Genomic DNA, 20328 nt, shown 5'->3' on the forward strand with positions numbered 1-20328 from the left:
AATCAAAATTACAAGGGCTTCCTTCATTTGTTAGTGGTCCCATCCATTCACTGACTATCCTTTTGATTCTTATATACCCCTTATCCATACTCCAGATTTCCTTCTTGGTTCCCTTCTATACCTTTAATATTTTTCTTTTTTCTATATTATCTCTACAATATTTATCATTTGCCCTTCTTAAAAAACTAATCTTAACTCTACTCTCACTATTAATCTATAGAATGTTTATATTTATGTTCTTTAATCGACCATATTGATCTTGTATTATCTTTTTCCAACTGCTTGTCCATTGATCTGCTACATTTTCCAGCAAATTAATAATGGGCTAGGTCACCTTTCATTCCATCAAAATTGGTTAATTTCTAGGTCAACATTTTTATATTTAACCTTTCTGAATAGTTTATGGTATTATTTTCTAAGTATTTACCTAACTACAGTTCACTTATTTCTTCTGCTTCGCTATGCAAAATCTAATTTACTATTGCATCCTTCCTTGTTGAATGTGCAACATACTAATTACCAGATACATTCAAAGGACCCCTTCTAAATCTGGTCATAAGCTTTTGTCTTACCGCAGTCTATCTTAGGATAATGTCTCACATAATTACAACTGATACTACTGTAAGCATCCCTTGCCTACAAATCTCAACCTTAGATTTAGTTTTTACAGGAAGAGTTGGCACAATAGACTTCCATGATTTTTAGAAACAGTCAATTATGCAAGTTTTTGTCACCTATGTTATTTTTTCAATCCTTCACCTCAGAAAAACAATGCAAGAGAATGTTCAGGTCAATTGGTACTACAGGAAAACGAGAAAGCATCTTGATGGCAAATGCATATTTCAAATTCTGCTTCAAGTTCAATTTAGGGGAGTGGAAAAGATCTAGGATATGATTGAAGCTCATTTTCAATGTCTTCTTTTCATTTACTATTACAAAATACATTTTTACTCTTAACAACCCTTTCATCACCATCATTTACAAATCACAGTACAACCAATTTAATACAATATATTCAAAAAAGAAAGCAGCAGAACCTATAAACAAGTTAGTTTGGATAATATGGTACTAATTTGAAGAATTTGATACGTTCACCACATATTATGTTTCAATGCTCCAAAAACATGCAATTGTGTCATGGGGCTGTAGAGTCCCCAACACAAGGATAAACCAGGTAACTACTGCACATATCACCATTACTTCTGTTGAACTGTTGTGTAACCCATTCTCATATTGGTTAAAATATACGTAGCAGGTCCCAGTTTTGAAGGCTGATCTAAATACAGCTATGTTCTCAGCATAATCTTGATCTGTGGTTTGAGACTTCAATTTTTGCCTTCCATTTGCATTCCAAGCTTTCCATCATTGCTCCAGTTAAGCTCAACACAAACTTCAAGAATGGTACCTCATCTTTCAATGCTCCAGAGTAGAGAGGCAGCACATAAAAACCAGGCAAAGTTGCGACTCCAGGTCACTATGAAGCTACCTTGCTAAAAAACGCATGCATGGACATCAGGTGCAGAAAGGACTCCCTTGGCAATGATGCCCCACAGTCGAATAGCCCACCGATACTCACCGTATAGGCTCACACATGAAGAATAGACCCTTGGGTGAGGTACCGGAGGGCTGCTGGTGCCTGTGGAACCATACCCCAGCATGAGTCACCACCTTCAGGAAAGGAGAGAAGGGGAGAAAATTGGGAAAAAAAATTCTTTAGCTTTACTCCGTGTCAACAGCGGAAGAGTAAAGTCTCACCATGTGACAACTACACACGAATCACAAGCAGTGCAATAGCACATGTAGGCTTGCCTCAGCAGAAGACTGCTTGGGACTGAGCTCAACCAGACCACTGGATACACAAGGTTAGCAACCTGTAATAAGGAGATCTTTCATCTTAGCATGATGGGAGAAATACACCCACTGATTATAGGACAGTAGCAAAAATGATCATGGAGGTCAGCTGATCAGACTACCTCCATCCTATCGGCTGAGGAAGGCTGTGTGGCAGCTTTATTGAGACACAAAAGTCAAAACATTGTGCATAATAATCAAATCGCAAAACAGTAACACTTGAATGCAAGACAACTCTAGTCAAACACTGAAAATAAGCCATTCCAAGCAGCACAATTAAGCAAATGGTCAAGCTATCTTCAGTGACTTTGGACAAATTGATCTGCAGGTTATGGTTTGAAATCAATATCTGTCTGGAATGACATGATTCTGGCAGAACCATTTTACCATCAGTTGCCACATCTCATGCCCAGAGCAAAATTATCAACCAAATTGACAAGAAAATCTATTTTTTAATCATGTTGATTGAGGGATAAATATTAGTCATGACATCAGGGACAACTCCCCTGCTCTTCAAAATTGTGTCATGGATCTTTTACCTAAGCAGAGGGGACTCGGTTTATCATCCCATCAAAAAGACAGCAGCTCTGATTATGCAGCACTCCTTCAATAATCATGGAGTGTTAGTCTAAATTTTTGTACTCAAGTCTCTGGAGTGGGACTTGAACTCACAGCTTCTGATTCAAAGGTGAGACTGCTACTACTGAGCCACAGCTGACACATTATTTAGCATCTTTTATTACTTTTCCTGGTAACACTAGTTTCCTGAACATGATTTAAATTGGATGTTCTGCATGCCAAATGATGGGAAATTGTATTCAGGATGTCCCACCCTTCCGTTCCACACGTTAATGAAGCTCTCACCTGTTTCAGGTGAGCTTCCATCACTTGCCACAATGCCCATTGGAAACATCAACAGTATGCAGAATAGACAAAGATCAGTTGGGATGATATCTGCTCTATTTCATGCTCCTTTACATTTTGTTTGTGCCATTGCCCCATTTAGTCTTTTCTCGTAGCAAATTGCGAGAAATGATGATCGAAAAGTTCCTGGAGAATTCAACCAAGTGCTCAGAAGTATTTTCAAGTTCACTTCATACTAGTTAGCTAAGCTGCTGCCAGTTCAAAACTACCTTGATATAGCCTAAAACCGCTTATCAGAATCCAATTTGGGTGACTTCGTCCCAAAGTTATATCACACCATTTGTGTTAGTACAAGGTCAAAGTTGCCTAATTGACTACATCAGATTGACTTTCACAAGCTTTTTTCCATCTGATTCCATTTTAAGAACATTTCTTGCACTCAACCATCAACCTGTCAAGTGCTAATAAAACAGCATGACATACTGCAATAATCAATTACATACAGAAGCGAACAGGAGCTGACAGCTTAACACAAGGTCCCAATCCTTTTCATGACCAAGTTTTCTTATTTGTCTTCCTAACAACAGCTTGTAATTTACATAGTGTCTTTAACACTATCAACATTTTGGGGGAGAGGTTGGGGTAGTGGCAATGTCATTCCACTAGTAATCCAGAGGCCCAGGCTAATGTTCTGAGGACATGGGTTCAAATCTGTGCCATGGTGGAATTTAAATTCAATTAATTAAATTATAATTAAATGAGTTCATAAATCTGGAATTAAAAGCCAGGCTCACTAATGGTGACCATGAAACTATCATCGATTATCGTAAAAACCCACTTGATTCACAAATGTCCTTTAGGGAAGGAAATCTGCGACTCTAGGCAAACTGCAACGTCTCTTAACTGCCCTCTCAAATGTCCTAGCAAGCTACTCAGTCGTGGCAAATAGGGGTGGGTAACAAATGCTGGCCTTGCCAGCATGGCCCATATCCCAGTGAAAAAAAATTTTTTTTTTTAAATTCCCATTGTGCTTTACAAGAACTTCATCAAACAAAAAAATTGACTCCAAAGCCACATAAGGAAATATTAGAATAGGAGAACAAAAGCTTGGTCAAAGAGTAAGTTTTAAGGAGCATCTTAAAGGAGGGAGGAGAGGTAAACAGGAGTAGAGGGAATTTCAGAGCTTAAGGCAGGGCTGCTAATAATGGAGCAATGAAAATTTGGAATATGCAAGAGGCCAGGACTAGAGGAGTGCAGAGATCGTAGACAGTTGCAGGATGTCAAAGATAGCAAGGGCAAGGCCATGAAAGAATCCGAAAGCATGGATAAGAATTTTAAAATCAAGGCATTGCCAGGAAGCCAATGTAGGTCAGAAATGATGGGTGAATGGGGCTTGGAGCATGTTAGGCTAAGGGCAGCAGTTTTAGATTAACTCGGGTTTACAAAAGGTGCAAGGTGGGAGACTGGTCAAAACATGTTTGGAATAGTTGGATCTAGATGTAACAAAGGTATGGATGAAAGCTTAATTATTAGAAAACCAGTTGCACCGGTATTTTCACTACAAGCACTCCTACTGAATTGAGGTAGGTCAGTTCCACCTAGTAAAGATAACAGCAATACTATATTGTTCATCAAGTTCTCATTATGGAACAGGCTCAAGGGGCTGAATGGTCTACTCCAGTTCCTACATTCATACTTCAGCAGATAAAAATTATGAAGTAAATTTTCTCCATCAACATTTACCTGTGTTTATAGGAAAATATTTTATCAATGTCAAAAATGGTTTCATTATGTTGTGGGTAAATCTAAGCTGCATTTAGTAGCTGTTACATTAAGCAGCTATTACAATTGTTGACTCAAATAAGAAAGTGTGATCAAATATGCTCAAATATTCGAAACCATCAAAATTAGAATTTTGGAGAAGTGAAATGAGAAGATTCTGTTAATTGCAATTTTTTTTAATCTTTAAAAAAAGCTTCATATAATTCTTACCTTGCCCTTTCGAAGATATGCCACTGCAATCAGATGGATTAATTACCCAGTAGTAATACTTGAGCGTATGCATTAGTTGCAGCACAGTACCCACTCTACGTATAGTGCTGTAGATAGTAGCAGTGCCAATGAATTCAGCAGATAAATACGTATAAAGTGAAAGCTGCACCTAGAAAGTAAACATAAAAGATGATTGGCCTCATGTGCTAAACATTGTGAAACCTATGCCTAAAAAGGAAATGTTAACATAAATTGAGTTACAGCAACTTCAAAGTTGCGCAAAAAGTTACCACCAATTCATCAAAATCTCAATTATTTTACCAATAGTCATAGTGATGGTCATAGAGGTCTACAGCACAGAAAAAGGCCCTTCGGCCCATTGAGTCTGCGCCAGACAAACAAGTATCTAAATATTCTAATCCCATTTTCCAACACTAGGCCCATAGCCTTGTATGCCATGGCATCTCAAGTGCACATCCAAATTCTTCTTAAATGTTATGAGGGTTTCAGCCTCTACCACCCTTTCAGGCAGTGAGTTCCAGATTCCCACCACCCTCTGGGTAAAAGATTTTTTCCTCACTTCCCCTCTAAACCTCCTGCCCCTTAGCTTAAATCTATGCCCCCTGGTCATTGATCCCTTCCCCTTGGTTCCTTCCTGTGCCCCTCAATTATACACCTCAATCATGTCCCCCCCTCAATCTCCTCTGCTCCAGGGAAAATAACCCCTGTCTATCTAATCTCTCCTCATAACTAAAACTCTCCAGCCTAGGCAACATCATGGTAAATCTCCTCTGCACTCTCTCTAGTGCAATCACATCCTTCCTTTAATGCAGATTCGAGAACTGCAGACAATACTCTAGCTGTGGCCTAACCAGTGTTTTATACAGTTCCAGCATAACACAGCAGAGGTGGCAGCACAGTGGTATACAGTCAGGAGGGAGTTGCCCTGGGAGTTTGCAACAATGACTCCAGACCTCACTCTCATACATACCAATGGCATGGAATTAAAATGGCGTGCAACACCTTATTCTCCACCTTGCTCCCACTCTGATCTCTTTACCCTCAGCTACCTGCAGTGTTCCAATGAAGTTTAATGCAAGTTTGAGGGCTTCATCTTTTGATAAGGCATAATAGCCTTCCAGTTCAACATTGATTTAAACAATTTCAGAATGTAACTTCTGCCCCATTTTGTCCCTATTTCCTTTGCAGATTTTGGTTTTCCTCTGCTGTTTTGATTTTTTTTTTTGCTTTTGCACAGCAGCAGTTCATCCTTTTGCCATTCACACATCCTCTAAACACAACTTTTGTTTCTTGACTTGTCCCTTTTCTACTTTCCTCGGCATTGCTCCACCAACCCTTTGGTCGTTTAATCTCTCCTGCCGTCTGCCCTATGACAGACGTTACCTTTTGTTCTCTTTCCCACCTTCCAACCTTTAACTGCTTAAAACCTAATACATAGCTAATTTTTCTCAGTTTTTATAAACATTTATCAACCTGAAAAGTTAACTCTGTTTCTCTCTCCACAGACCTACTGAGAACTCTCAGCGTTTTGTTTTTATTTTAGATTTCCAGCATCTGCAGTATTTTTGCATTTACATAGTGCCTTAAACATGGTGAAACATCCCAAGGGGTTTCACAGGATCATAAACAATCAAAAATCGACTGCCAATGGAGGAGATATTCAGTTGATCAAAAGATTTTATCAAAGAGGTAGATATTTAAGGACCATTTTAAAAGGAGACATATAGGGGGGTGGCATAGTTTTGGGAGGAAATTCCAGAGCTTAGAGCAGAGATGGCTGAAGGCGCAGATCCTAATAATAGGGTGTGGGATATGAAGGAATGAGTAAAAAGGCTAGAGTTAAAGGACATAGAGTGCTCAGAATGTTTCTAAAGCTCAAGGGAGTTACAAAGATAGGGGGAATGAGAACATCAGGATAAGAATGCTAAAATTAAGGTGTTCAGCAGCCAGGGTGTAAGTGAACAAGCAAACGGTAAGTGGGACTTGATGTGAACTAGGATACAGGCAGCAAAGTTTTGGATGAGTTCAAGTTTATGAAGTATGGAATACAGAAGGGCAGTTAGGAAAAACACTGGAGACAATAAAAGCAAGGGCGAGGGTTTGAGCAACAGCTGAGCTGAGGCAGGAACGGAGAGCGGTGATATAATGGTGGTGGAAGAAATTTGTGGAAGTTAATTTTAAACATTGAAAAGAGTATGAAAGAGGACACATCAACTCCCATTTAAATCCCAGTCTCCACTGACTTCACCTAAACTACAATTAACCTCAGTGTTCATAATTAGGAAGGAGAAAAACCAGTTTGGGCTTCTGATCATTCTCCACCAAATTCTACAGGAAATGGACATGTGTGGAAGTCTGATTGTAACCTCCCCTTACCCCTGACAGCCTTTCAACCCCTTGTTTATCAAGAATCTATCTACCCTTACCTTAAAAAAATTAAAAGACTGCTTCCACTGCCTTTTGCGGAAGGGAGTTACAAAGACTCACTACCCCTGCAAGAAAAAAATTTCTCCTTTTCTCGGTCTTAAATTGACCCCTTATTTTAAATAGTGGCCACTCGTTTTAGATTCTCCCAGAAGAGGAAACATCCTCTCACATCCACCCTGCCAAGACCCCTCAGGATCTTTAAGGTTTCAATCAAATCACCTCTTACTCTTCTAAACTCCAGTGGATACACACCTAGCCTGTCCAACCTTTCCTCATTTGACAACCCACCCATTCCTGGTATTAGTCTCGCAAACCTTCTGTAACTACTTCCAATGCATTGAAATCCTTCCTTAAATGAGGACAATACTGTACACAATACTCCAGATGTGGTCTCACCAGCATCCTGTATAACTGAAGCATAACCTCCTTACTTTTATATTCAATTCCCCTTGGAATAATCGACAATATTCAATCAGCTTTCCTAATTACTTGCTGTACCTGCATACTAGCCTTTTGCGATTCATGCACTAAGACAACCAGATCCTTCTGAATCTGAGCTCTGTAATCTCTCATTGTTTAGATATTATGCTTCTTTTTCATCCTTCCTGCCAAAATGGATGATGTCACGTTTTCCCACATTATATTCCATTTGCTGGATCTTTGCCCACTCACTTAACCTGTGTCCCCTTGTAGCCTCCTTATGCCCTCATCACAACATACATTCTTACCTATGTGAACATTTTATACTTTTTGTATTTATTATACTTTCTGTGCTATGGATTTTTTAATGTGCATTTTGCATGAGCTCATTATAGATGCAGAGTTAATTTTAGAAACATGCTCAATTGAGACGATACTGCCCGTGTGACTCGAGTCAGTTGAAACCACATTGTAACAAGGATTGATGATGTGAATAAGGGAAGTAGAGGATAGATGTCCAAACTACATTACTAGTTGCAATCAAAAGGTAACTTGAAAAACAAGATATGCTTTGCAAGAAACGTATGGACTAATGGAGCTTGGAGCTATAATTAAATGGGTGCAGGGGTCAACAGGTCCTGTGAATATTTATACAGGATAGAGTAAACAATGGACTATTTACGTGTTAAGGATATGCTGTTTGGTATGTACTCAGGGTCATGAAGATTCATGAATTAATAAAAGCATTGACAAATGAAGTAGCAAGATTAAATGAGGCAGTGATATGTATGCATCGACTAATTAGAAAGTGACAGGTACATCGGAACACAGGAACAGCCTCTGGCTACAAAGGATAAAAGATTTGGAGAGGTTCATGGCACAGATTTGAAGATGACAACAGAAAAGGAATTACGAGCCATTTGTACTACTAGAACCACCTGGGAAGCAAAAACCATCTGAACTGGAATACGGATTGCCTTGATTTGTTAATTATAACTTTTGTTGTTTAATAAATTCTCCTAATACTAGTACAACAAGCATCTCCTTGTCTGGAATTAATTATCTGATTTCTGAACCTCGTGCACAGCCTGTTAAGACTCACTGTCAAGGTTCACACACAAAGAATGGCATAGGTCTCACACCCCAGCGAAGAATCAATGCCTCCATTGAGTGGGGGTAAGGTGATTGTGCAGAAAACTGGTAAGAAGTAAAAAGCAATAAAAGGAAGCTATCTCTGCACCATACAAGGGTTCCCAATAATTTTTATAACATACCTTTGCAGGAGTATGAATCCAGATGGCAGGATTAAACAGGATGTGATCACACAGCTGTTTTAATAAAGGTGCTCCATGCGTCAAACCATCCAGATATTTAGCAAAGGACAAAAATTGTTCAAGGACAGCTCGTGTTATGTGAACTCTGGATGACTATATGCAGAAGGAAGAAAAATTAGAACAGGTGCTAAATGACTGAAATTTCTTTTAAATCACAACCTTTATCACCTGATAACATATTCTATACAATGTAATTTTAAAACATTGAAATCATGTTAACTGGGGAAACTGAAAATTTTCCACTGCTATGTCATTCAACATAACTATATCATATGACAATAAAATCTGCCAATTCAAACATACTTATTCAGCTGTAAGTATTTAGCAATTATATAAACATGTAAACTACATAGTTAGCCTGTTACATTTTGAAAAGATTTCCTATTTACTCCCTTAAGATAAAGAAAGAAGCTTTGCAAATAGCTATTCTACAAAAAATTCTGCTGATCATAACAACTCCCATTATAAAAATAACATTTATTTTCATTTATTATTCAAAAATATTTCAAAATTACAGTACACAAGCTTTTAAAATAGTTACTTCTGTAAATAAATAACTTGAACTTGAAATAATATTATGAAAAACAAGCTTTTCCACATATCACAAAATAAAGCATTATTCATTTAGCTTCATCTATCAGGTACAACCAGATATATTTCCATCTTCTAAATTAAGGTAATATGTTGTGTGTCTTGATAAACTTACCTTTTCTAAGAGGTAGCCAATTACCAAGAATCCTTTTCCACCCAACATTTGTTCTTGCATGGCCACTGAGCTCTTCAGTAGTTCAACCAGAAAGGCCAGAAGGGTTGCACTGCACAAAGATATGTCAAAAACAGAAAGTTCAAAAAAACAGCTTTCCTTACCATTCTTATATAGTTCTCCATAGGGCTTGCTATAAGGTTCCTTGCTGTAAGAACAAATCTACTTAAATGAATTTTAAAGCTAGAATTTGACATATTATATTAAATCCAACAATTGTCCTCATAGTGAAACTCAGTTGCTTTGAGGAGCAGAAGTGTCAAGTGGGGTTTATGCACTGCTGCATTGTGGGTGAAGGCAAGGAAAGAGATCACATAAATTACATATGTTGTTTACACACAACCTTTGGCAGGATGTTCAAGAGTTCAAAAGGCAGAGATCTGTGTGCAATTCACCCAGGAAAAAGTATGACAGAAAAAAAAGTTAGAAAGAAAACAAGCCAGCTGCAACAGTTACACCACAATAGTGTCACACCATCAGGTGGTGCTGTACAAACTCCCCATGTCCCAACACATCTGGAAATAGCTCAAATTATTTTTATAACTTTATTTTACAAAGTTCTCTGCCATGCAAGGAATCAGAAAAACATCGGCATAATAAGGTAAAATGTAGTAGTATAGTGGAATGCAGAGATTAAAATGCGATGTGCGGATACTGTATTTCTTTGTATTCGTTCAAGGGATATGGGCTTCGCTGGCTAGGCCAGTATTTATTGCCCATCCCTAATTGCCCTCAAGAAGGTGCTGGCGAGCTGCTGTAGTCCATGTGGTGTAGGTATGCCCTCAGAGCTGTTAGGGAGGGGCGGTTCCAGGGTTTTGAGCCAGCGACAGTGAAGGGACGGCGATATAGTTCCAAGTCAGGATGGTGAATGGCTTGGAGGGGAACTTGTATATGTGTAAAAGTTGAATTTTTGGGGGTTGACTTATTCACAAGTAATATTTTCAAGGGGTCGAAATCATTTTGTGCCAGGGTCGGAGCGTGCGATCTGCGCCATCTTGGAGTGGCTTGTTCCGCTGCTTGAGATTCTCTCCCACTTGCCACTTCCCTGCCCGACTCTCCAGCTCACAAACCTCTTTCAATCACTTCCTCCCTCTCAGCATCTTCGCTCACAGTGCGGGTTCAAGGGAGAAAGCAGCAAGCAGAGAGAGAGAGTGAGTGAGTCAGGCGGGGAAGCAGAGAGAGGGGGAGCTGAGCAGGGAAGGCAGTGAGCAGGGGGCAGGAGGTGGGGGGGGGGGGGGGGGGGGGGGGTTGTCGGGCGAGGAGGAGTCGGGGGAAGCCGAGAGGGAGAGGGAGAGCCAGAGCTAGTTGGGCAGGGAAGCAGAGAGAGGGAGTGAGGGAGGGTGTGTCGGGCAGGGAAGCGGAGCGTGAGAGGGGGAGGTGGAGGGAAGTGGAAGGAGAGAGAGAGTCGGGCGGGGAGAGAGAGAGAGAGAGAGTCAGACGGGGAAGTGGAGATAGAGAGGAAGTGAGGGGGAGTGAGTGAGAGTGAGTGAGTGTGTGTTGGGTGGGGGAGCGGGGTGAGAGAGTCGGTGGGGAAGCAGAAAGAGAGAGTCAGGCAGGGAAGCAGGTAGAGTTGGGCGGGGAAGCAGCAAGTGATAGAAAGTCAGCAAGAGGGAGAATTGGCATGCAGAAAAAGTGGCAAGTGAGTGGTAACTGAAACAGTTAGGATTTTTTGACCAAAAGTTGAGAGTCAACTTATAAACAAGATCGACTACTATGCAAAATATATCAGGTACAACAAATCTAAAGTGATAAGCGCTAAATGCAAGGCTTAATTATATGGATGTATCTAAAACAGAAGTGGCTCCATTTTTCTTCTGGAATCCCCAAGGAAAGCAAATTAAAAGAAATTAGTATTAAAATGTTTTTATTCAATTACGGGATATGGGCGCTGCTGGCTAGGCCAGCATTTATTGCCCATTCCTAATCATCCTCAAGGAAGTGGTGTTGAGCTGCCTTCTTGAACCGCTGCAGTTCATGCTGTGTAGGTACACCCACAGTGCTGTTAGGGAGGGAGTTCAAGGATTTTGACCCAGCGACAGTGAAGGAATGGCAATATATTTCCAAGTCAGCATGATGAGTGGCTTAGAGGGCAACTTCCAGATGGTGGTGCTCCCAAATATCTGCTGCCCTTGTCCTTCCAGATGTTAGCAGTCATGGGTTTGGAAGGTGAGGTCTAAGAAGACTTGATGAGTTTCTGCAGTGCATCTTGTAGATGGTACATACTACTGCCACTGTTCGTCGGTAGTGGAGGGAGGAGTGAATGTTTGTTGAAGGGGTGCCAATCAAGCAGGCCGCTTTGTCTTGGATGGTGTCAAGCTTCTCGAGTGTTGTTGGAGCTACAATCCTACAGGCAAGTAGAGAGTATTCCATAACACACATGACTTGTCCCTTGTAGATGGTGGACAGGCTTTGGGGTGTCAGGAGGTGAGTACTCGCTGCAGAATTCCTAGCCTCTGACCTCCTCTTGTAGCCACAGTATTTATCTGGCTAGTCCAGTTCAATTTCTAATCAATGGTAACCTCCCAGGATGTTGAATTGTACAAACAGAAAAAACTGGTAAACAGCAGCAGTCAGCAATTACATTTAAATAAAAACAAGAAAACCTCATTTTCATTTCTAAAGAACCCAAGAGATTAAATGGGCATGGCAGCACCTGTCTTTTTTCAGGTGCTATGAGTCCCTTTAAGATTCCAAAATGGCACCGCAACTCACATTCACACTTCTGATATGAAGTACACCGGATGATATATTGATAAAGGATTAGAACACGCAACTGTTGGCCACCGGCACATGTAGAGTAGGTAGAACATGAAGTCAATCAGAATGCAAAATGGATCTGATGTCATGCTGCCATTTTAGAGCTCCACACTACAGCCAAAGTTTCCCTCTCAACCTCACAGAGTTGAAATGTATTGAACGGCATGAACCACTCTCACCCCACCAGCACTAGTTAATGGGTTCATCAACTACTTACAAGCTGAATTATTTCTTCAGCTGCTGCTGCAATTCTACACGTTTTGGGGAACTTGCCCAGGTTTAATGAAAATTTCAATTTCTACAGGGAGTGGTCTGGTAGGTGAAGAATGTTTTTTAACTGACTTAATGACTGTGCACAATCTAGTTGCTTTCAGAGAGGGATGGCCTGGTTCGGCTTCTTCTTGGCATTGAGCATGGCTGGGAGAAGGAAGCAGAGGCCAAACAGGCCGAGATGAAGGATGAAGTGCAGAAGGGCTCTCAGAAGGAGATAATATTCGCAAAGGATCTTCTGGCTGCAGATCTGTTGGATAACGGGTTACAGGACTACTGTGATGCCCTGAAAACTGGTTTGCACACTGCTATCCAGAGCCATGATAGCAACAGTCTGAGCTTCCATAGCAGCAGGGTGGGATGGCATGACATCAGTATGAACTTGCACTGCAATACCTAAATTTTGGGTGGTTATGGCTTGTGCTGCAACGGAAGCTGAGACATTGGCCATCAGACACAGTATTACGGTGGGCTCCACAGGTGAGTAGATGGAGTGGCCACTTGTTCCATGTTGGAAAGAATGGACTCCAAGCTCTGCGCATAGACCAGTGCAGAGTTGGTGCTAGGCTTCTCCATGCTCCTTGACAGTGGACACAGGCTTTCAAGCTGGCCTTCCAATGCACCAAGCATTTGGGTGTGTACGCCGATCAACCTTATTCCATAGCATGATTTATTGAAAACTTTATCCGAGTACTCTGCAGCAGTACTAGTATGAGACCTTGCTCCTTGGCAGGGTGGCACTTGCACATTCCCCTGCACTAGCTGCAGCACACTTGTGTCCAGTGTCTCACCGCATGCATATCCTGCCTTTATGCTACCCTCTAAATTACATCTTGTGTCAGTATCTGAGCTGGTAGCTGTGACCGTATATCTTCACCTTCACTCTCTTCATTATTCCATTACTACCTCGGCAGCTTGCAGTCCTTGTGTACCTGAAATGAAATGGGTGGGTTGCAGTGAGGGGAGAGGGGGCAGTAATATGTATATGCTTACACCATCTGCAACTTGTAAGTCAACAGAGAGTTAGGAATGAGGGAGAAGTGAGATGTGAGGAGGGTTGGGTTTGAGGATACTGTCATCTTCAATGCCTTCGGACCCGTTGGTAGCCACAGCCTCAGCAATGGCCTTTCCCATAATGTTAATTTCCATGGAGGTAGGAATATACAGGCGCACTTCTCCTGTTTAGTTCCTGCTGCCTCCAACTGTGCACCACTTTCTCCTGCAAGAGTGTCAGTGAGTGTTATGCAATCTGTTTGAGCGATGAGGCTGCCATGGCTGAATAGCCACCAGTGTGTGCAAACTGTGAGAAATGGGTATGAGGCTTGCAACAATGTGAACTGTATGCGCGAGAGATAAAGCATTCAAAAGTTTGGCATGATGTCTGATTGATAGAGATTATTAGTAGGTGAGTGATGGGATGTGGTGAATTCAGCAGTGGCTGAAGGGCCTTGTGCAGTTGGTAAGGTACGGCATTTGAAGATGCATTCACAGGCCTTGGCCACTCTTGTGGTTTTATTAATCTTCTTTTGGCACTGCATTCAAATCATTAGGGCTATGCTCCTGGCATTGACCTCAGCAACTATCTCCTCTCACTGCTTTCTCATCATGTGTCTGGAGGGCCTTCTGCCCCCATGGATACAGTACAAATCCCCTCCTTTTGACCTCCTCCACCAGGACCTACAATGCATCATTCAAAAACCTAGGGGACTGTTCTCTACCATGATCCGCCATTCTTATCTCCTTCCCAGCAACAGGTGCGACAATGCACCTCCCAGGTGCGACAATGCACCTCTCACCTTTAAGTGATGTAAACTAGCATTAAGCAGTGCAAGTTACAAACAACATTGAGACCATACAAACGCATGCAGCCAATGAACATTGTGCAGAGTGTTAGCGGCACACAGGAATCATTATGATGAACAGGCAGTCTTCATTCCACTGAACTTGCACAGTGAATCATGCACTGCAAACCCACACCCGTTTCCAGAGCCTAACCAATTTAACCCCCTAGGCTACAATAGGTTAAAGCTGACAACTTCCTTTAAGTACAATAGTTGTGTACCTGAAAATCGTGACTTTGCGTGAGTCATAGGTTCCCATAGAAATCAATGTTAAAGGCAGAGTTGAGTTCCTTTGTGCATTTCTTGCCCAGAAGCACCAATGCACAAGTTGAAATACTGTAGCAAACATGTGCAGCACTGTGCATTCCTAGCTGAAATACTTGCAAATTAAGTCACTAAATATAAAAGAAATACAGTACAAACTGAAGACCAAACATTGCAGGGCTATGGGGTAAGAGCAGAGGTGGGACTAGCTGGATTGCTATTTCAAAGATCCAGCACAGGCATGATGTGTCCAATGGCTTCCTTCTGCACTATATAATTTGATTATTCTGGATTCTGATTAGATGCATAGGAGATGCCCCAAGGTCTGCTCCTCTGACCCTTTCCCTAAATCCACAGAAAATCTCTGCCATATTTTCCCATGTAGAGTTCAGAAACCTTGCCCTTGCAGTGCTTTTGAAATGCTGCAGTACGTTTTCATATTTCACTTCGTCCCTGCACATTGCATTTAGTTGTCCCAATGGTTTTCTTCCCAAGCATTCTTTACCATTTGAAGAAAACATTTAATTCTGCGTCACTGATGGTTACCCAAACCGTTCAATTACATTGTTGGGTCTTCCAGCATTCTTTGTCCGAGTTTCCAGATTCTTGACAATAGGATTTCTATTCACTTACTGTATGCTGATCCGCCATGATGGAACGCGCACTTTGACGACGCACAACTCTGACACCAATGCGCAACTCTGGCACCAACTATGCATGCAAGCGGCATTAAAGAAAAAATGGCGACGCAAGTCAAAAAGGCCCTAAAGAATAAATGACTTTAAAACAAAACTATGTTAAGCAGAGTGACTTAAAGTGAGGACTTACTGTAGTCAGTCTTAATTCATTTCAAAAGACTTTTAAATGGTCCCAATTTCAATGCATAAATACTTTTCAGAATAATTTACTGGACCAGATCATTAAAAATGCAAGGTGATTTCACATCAAGAGATGCCTTAAGAAAATTTTCAATTGCATTTTATCATATCAATAATCTCTGCCTTTCTTCTTGTCATCATGTAAAATAGGCAGGAATGTATTTAACCAAAGTATTAACCAAATGAAAGCACAGAATAGGAGCATAGAATGGTAACAGTACAGAAATTCATCTGGCTTGTTGTGTCCATGCTGGCTCCCCATAAGAGCAACTCAGCTATTTCCATTCCCCCACTTCTTCCCGTAGCCCTGCAATTTTTATCCCTTCAGATTATCTAAATCCCTTTCAAAGCCAGAATTGAATCTGCTACCAAGCTTGAAAGCAGCACGTTCCAGATCCTAACCACTTGCTGCATAAAGAATGTTTCCTCATGTCACTTCTGGTTCTTTTGGCAATCACTTCCATCTGCATCCTCTGGTTCTCAACACTTCCACCAATGAGAAAAGTTTCTCCCTATCTACTCTGACCAGGCACCTCAGATTGTGAACACCTCCATCAAATCTCTCCTCAACCTTGCCTCCATTGAGAACACCACCAGCTTCTCCAACCTATCCACATAACTGAAGTTCCTCATCCCTGAAATTATTCTCATAAATCTTTTCTGAATCCTCTCTAAAGCCTTCATATCGATCCATCCTAAAGTGTGGTACCCAGAACTGGATACAGTATTTCAGTTGAGACCGATTCACTGTTTAATAAAGGTTCACCATAACTTCCTTGCTTTTGTATTCTATGCCTTTATTATAAAGCTTAAGACTCTTTATGCCTTTTAACCGCTTTTTCAACCTCCCTTGTCAACTTCATCAATTTGTACACATATACCTACAGATCCCTCCACTCCAGTGCCCCATTTAAAATCAGTTCTCTTATTTCACACTGCCTTTCCTCATTCTTCCTACCATTTCACACTTCTCTGCATTATATTTTATCTGCCACATGTTCACCCATTCCAATATGCCTCTTAAAGTCTATCATTAACCTCCTCAATGTTAATAATAGTCCTAAGTTTTGAGTCATCTGGAAATGTTGAAATTGTGCCTGTAAACACAAGTCCAGGTCATTATAAAGATCAGGAAAATCAGCAATCCTAATCCCAATGTCTGTGGAAGCACACCATATGCCTTCTTCCAGTCCAAAAAACAACCATTCACTGCTGTTTCCTGTCACTCAGCCAGCTTCATACCCATGCCTCCACTGTCCCCTTTATGCATGGGCTTCAACTTTGCTGACAAGCTTATGTGGAACTGTATGAAATACCACATGGAAATCCATGTACACACATCAACTGCATTCACTCATCAGACTTCTCTGTAACTTCCTCGAAAATTCAATCGAGTTAGCAATATAGAAACAAACAAAATAGGAGCAGGAATAGGTCATTCGGCCCTTCGAGCCTGCTACATCATTCAGAGGATCAGCCATGATCATATTATATCAATGCCAGACGCCTGCATTCTCCCAATACTCCTTTGGCACCTTTACAGTCTAGAAATCTATTTCCTACTTAAATATATTCAGTGACTTGGCCTCCACAGCCTTCTGTGGTAGAGATTTCCACAGGTTCGTCAGCCTCTGAATGAAGAAGTTTCTCCTCATCTCAATCCTAAATGACCTACCCCGTATCCTGAGACTGTGATCCCTTGCTCTAGACCTCCCAGCTAAAGGAAACATCATCCCTGTATCCAGTCTGTCCAGCCCTGTCAGAATCTTATTCTTTGCACATTCTTCTAAACTCCAGTGAATACAGACCTAGTCGACCCAATCTTTTCTCATACGACAATCCTGACATCCCAGGAATCAGTCTGATGAACTTTCACTGCACTCCCTCTAAGGCAAGTATATCCTTTCTTAGGAAAATAGACCAAAACTGCACACAATATTCCAGGTGTTGTCTCACCAAGGCCCTATATACCTGCAGTAAGATATCTTTGCTCCTATACTCAAGTCCTCTCACAATGAAGGCCAACATACCATTTGCCTTATTACTGCTGCACCTGCATGCTTGCTTTCAGTGATTGGTGTACAAGGGCACCCAAGTCCCACTGCACATCAACATTTCCTAATCCATCACACTTTAAATAATAATCTGTCTTTCTGTTTTTCCTACTGAAGTGGATAACATCATACTTTGCCACATTATACTGCATCTGCCATGTATTTGCCCACTCAATCAACTTGTCTAAATTTCCTTGAAACCTATTAACATCCTCCTCAACACTCACATTTCCACCAAGTTTCATGTCATCAGCAAACTTGGAAACATTATATTTGGCTCCCTCATCCAAATCATTGATATATATTGTGAATAGCTGGGACTCTATAGCTCTGATCCCTGTAGTAACCCACTAGTCACTGCCTGGCACTCTGAAAAAGACCCATTTATTCCAACTCTGTTTCCTGCCTGCTAACCAATTCTCAATCGATGCCAATCCCCAACCCCATGTGCTTTAATTATACACATTAACCTCTCATGTGGGACTTTATCAAAAGCTTTCTGAAAATCCAAATACACCATATCCACTGGTTCTCCCTTATCTGTTCTGCTAGTTACGTCCTTGTAAGGGTTAAACAGGGACTTCTATTAGTAAAACCAAAGGTCAGCAGAATTCTTCAGGCAAACCTTGTACACCATAAAGGATTAACTGGTTCGGGTACAGAAGGTGGGGGGGATGAGGATAAACAGATAAGAGTAAAGACAAACAGTGCCAGGGACTGGAGACATCTGCTTATCATGTGATTATGTACCGACAAGATTAGATTTTGTTTAATGCAATGTGTACATTCACTATTTCCATGGCCACCTCCTACAGTACCCTGTGATGTAGATTATCAGGTCCTGGGGATTTATCAGCTATCAGTCCCATTAATTTCTCCAGCATTTCTTCAATCCCTCCTTCTCACTCGACCCTTGGTTTCCTCGCATTTCTGGGAAATTATTTGTGTCTTTCTCCATGAAGGCAGAACTAAAGTAGTTGCTTAATTGCTCTGTCATTTCCTTGTCCTCTATTATAAATTCTCCCATTTCGAACTGTAAGACATTTGTCTTCTCTAATCTTTTTTATTTTTTTTTACATACTTATAGAAGCTTTTGCAGTCTGCTTTTATGTCCATTGCAAGTTTATTCTCATACTATATTTTTCCCCTCTTCATCAATCTCTTGGTCTTCCTTTGCTGAATTCTAAACTGCTCCCAATCCTCAGGCTTGCTACTTTTTATCACAACTTTATATGACTCCTCTTTGGATATAATACTATCCTTAATTTATTTTGTTAGCCATGGTTGGGCCACTCTTCCACCCTTTTTATGAACAAGGGTGGATTATTTGTAATTCTTCAGTCCCAGTATCTAAGGTGAATTTAAAAATTGTGGCCAGTGCCTCTGCAATTTCCACCCTCACTTCCCTCAGTTTCCTCACTTTCCTCAGATGCACCTGATCCAGGCCTGCTAACTTAACAACTTTAAGTACAGCCAGCCTTTCTAATACCTCCTCTTTCGCAAGTTTTAGTTCATCCAGTGTCTCAAATACCACTTTTTCACCATGACTTTGGCAATATCTTCTTCTTTGGTAAAGACAGGCTTGAGGTAGTCATTTAGCACCTCAGTCATGCCCTTTGCTGCCATGCAGAAACCCCTTTTGTACCTCTAATGAGCCCTACTCCTCCTTTTATCACCTTTTACTATTTATCAGCCTATAAGAGGCTTTTGGGTCATCTTTTACATTGGCTGTTAATCTCTTCTCATACTCTCTCTTTGCTGCTCTTATTGCTTTTTTTCACTTGCCCTCTGAACTTCCTTTATTCAGCCTGGTTCTCACTTCAACTGTCAACCTGATTTCTATCATATGCACCCTTTTTCTATTTCAACTTACTATCTACCTCTTTCATCATTGAGGGAGCTCTGCCTTTGTTTGTCCTATCTTTCCGCTGAGGGAGAACATACCATGACTGCTTGCAAACTACCTCCTCTCTAAAGGCAGCCTATTGTTCAATTAAAGATTTCCCTGCCACACTTTAGTTCGTTTACCTGTCCAGATCTGTTTTCACCTCATTGATTGGAGTCATATCGAGCGCAAAGGAAGATGGTCGTGGTTGTTAGATGCCAATCATTTCAGCACTATGACATCTCTGCATGAGTTCCTCAAGGTACTGTCCTAGGCTCAATCATCTACAGTTGCTTCATCAATGACCTTCTCTCCATCCTAAGGTCAAAAGTGGGGACGTTTGCTGATGACTGCATGTGCTCAGTACCATTCATTTATTTGTTCTTGAGCATCGCTGGCATTTATTTCCCATCTCTAATTGCCCTTGAGCAGGTAGTGGTGTGCCACCTACAACTAAATAGCTTGTTTTCCATTTCAGAGGGGAGTTAAGAGTCAACCACATTGGGGAAAGTCTGGAGTCACATGTAGGCCAGACTGGGTGAGGAGGGCAGATTTCCTCCCCTGAAGAACATTAGTGAACTAGATGGGTTTTTAAGACATCAGTAGTTTCATGGTCATTATGATACTTGTTGGGGAACATGTACTGCACAAGGTTAAATTAGTTTTTCAGGATCACAGCACCCCAACCATCAGCTATTAGAGATTAG

The 20328-nt window shown here is 41.0% G+C and overlaps 1 protein-coding gene across 2 annotated transcripts in view; it reads right to left on the reverse strand.

Moving 5' to 3' along the window:
• nbeaa (neurobeachin a) overlaps nt 1-20328 on the reverse strand; it is a 1069212-nt gene that overhangs the window by 858942 nt on the left and 189942 nt on the right. For both annotated transcript variants that reach the window (XM_041199054.1, XM_041199053.1), the window contains exons 11-13: nt 9616-9724; nt 8850-9002; nt 4708-4876 (exon numbers count right to left, since the gene is read on the reverse strand). In XM_041199054.1, coding sequence (XP_041054988.1) covers nt 4708-4876; nt 8850-9002; nt 9616-9724 — 431 coding nt within the window. The remainder of the gene's footprint in view (nt 1-4707; nt 4877-8849; nt 9003-9615; nt 9725-20328) is intronic.

Source organism: Carcharodon carcharias, chromosome 11, assembly GCF_017639515.1.
Source record: "Carcharodon carcharias isolate sCarCar2 chromosome 11, sCarCar2.pri, whole genome shotgun sequence".
Lineage (NCBI taxonomy): Eukaryota > Metazoa > Chordata > Chondrichthyes > Lamniformes > Lamnidae > Carcharodon > Carcharodon carcharias.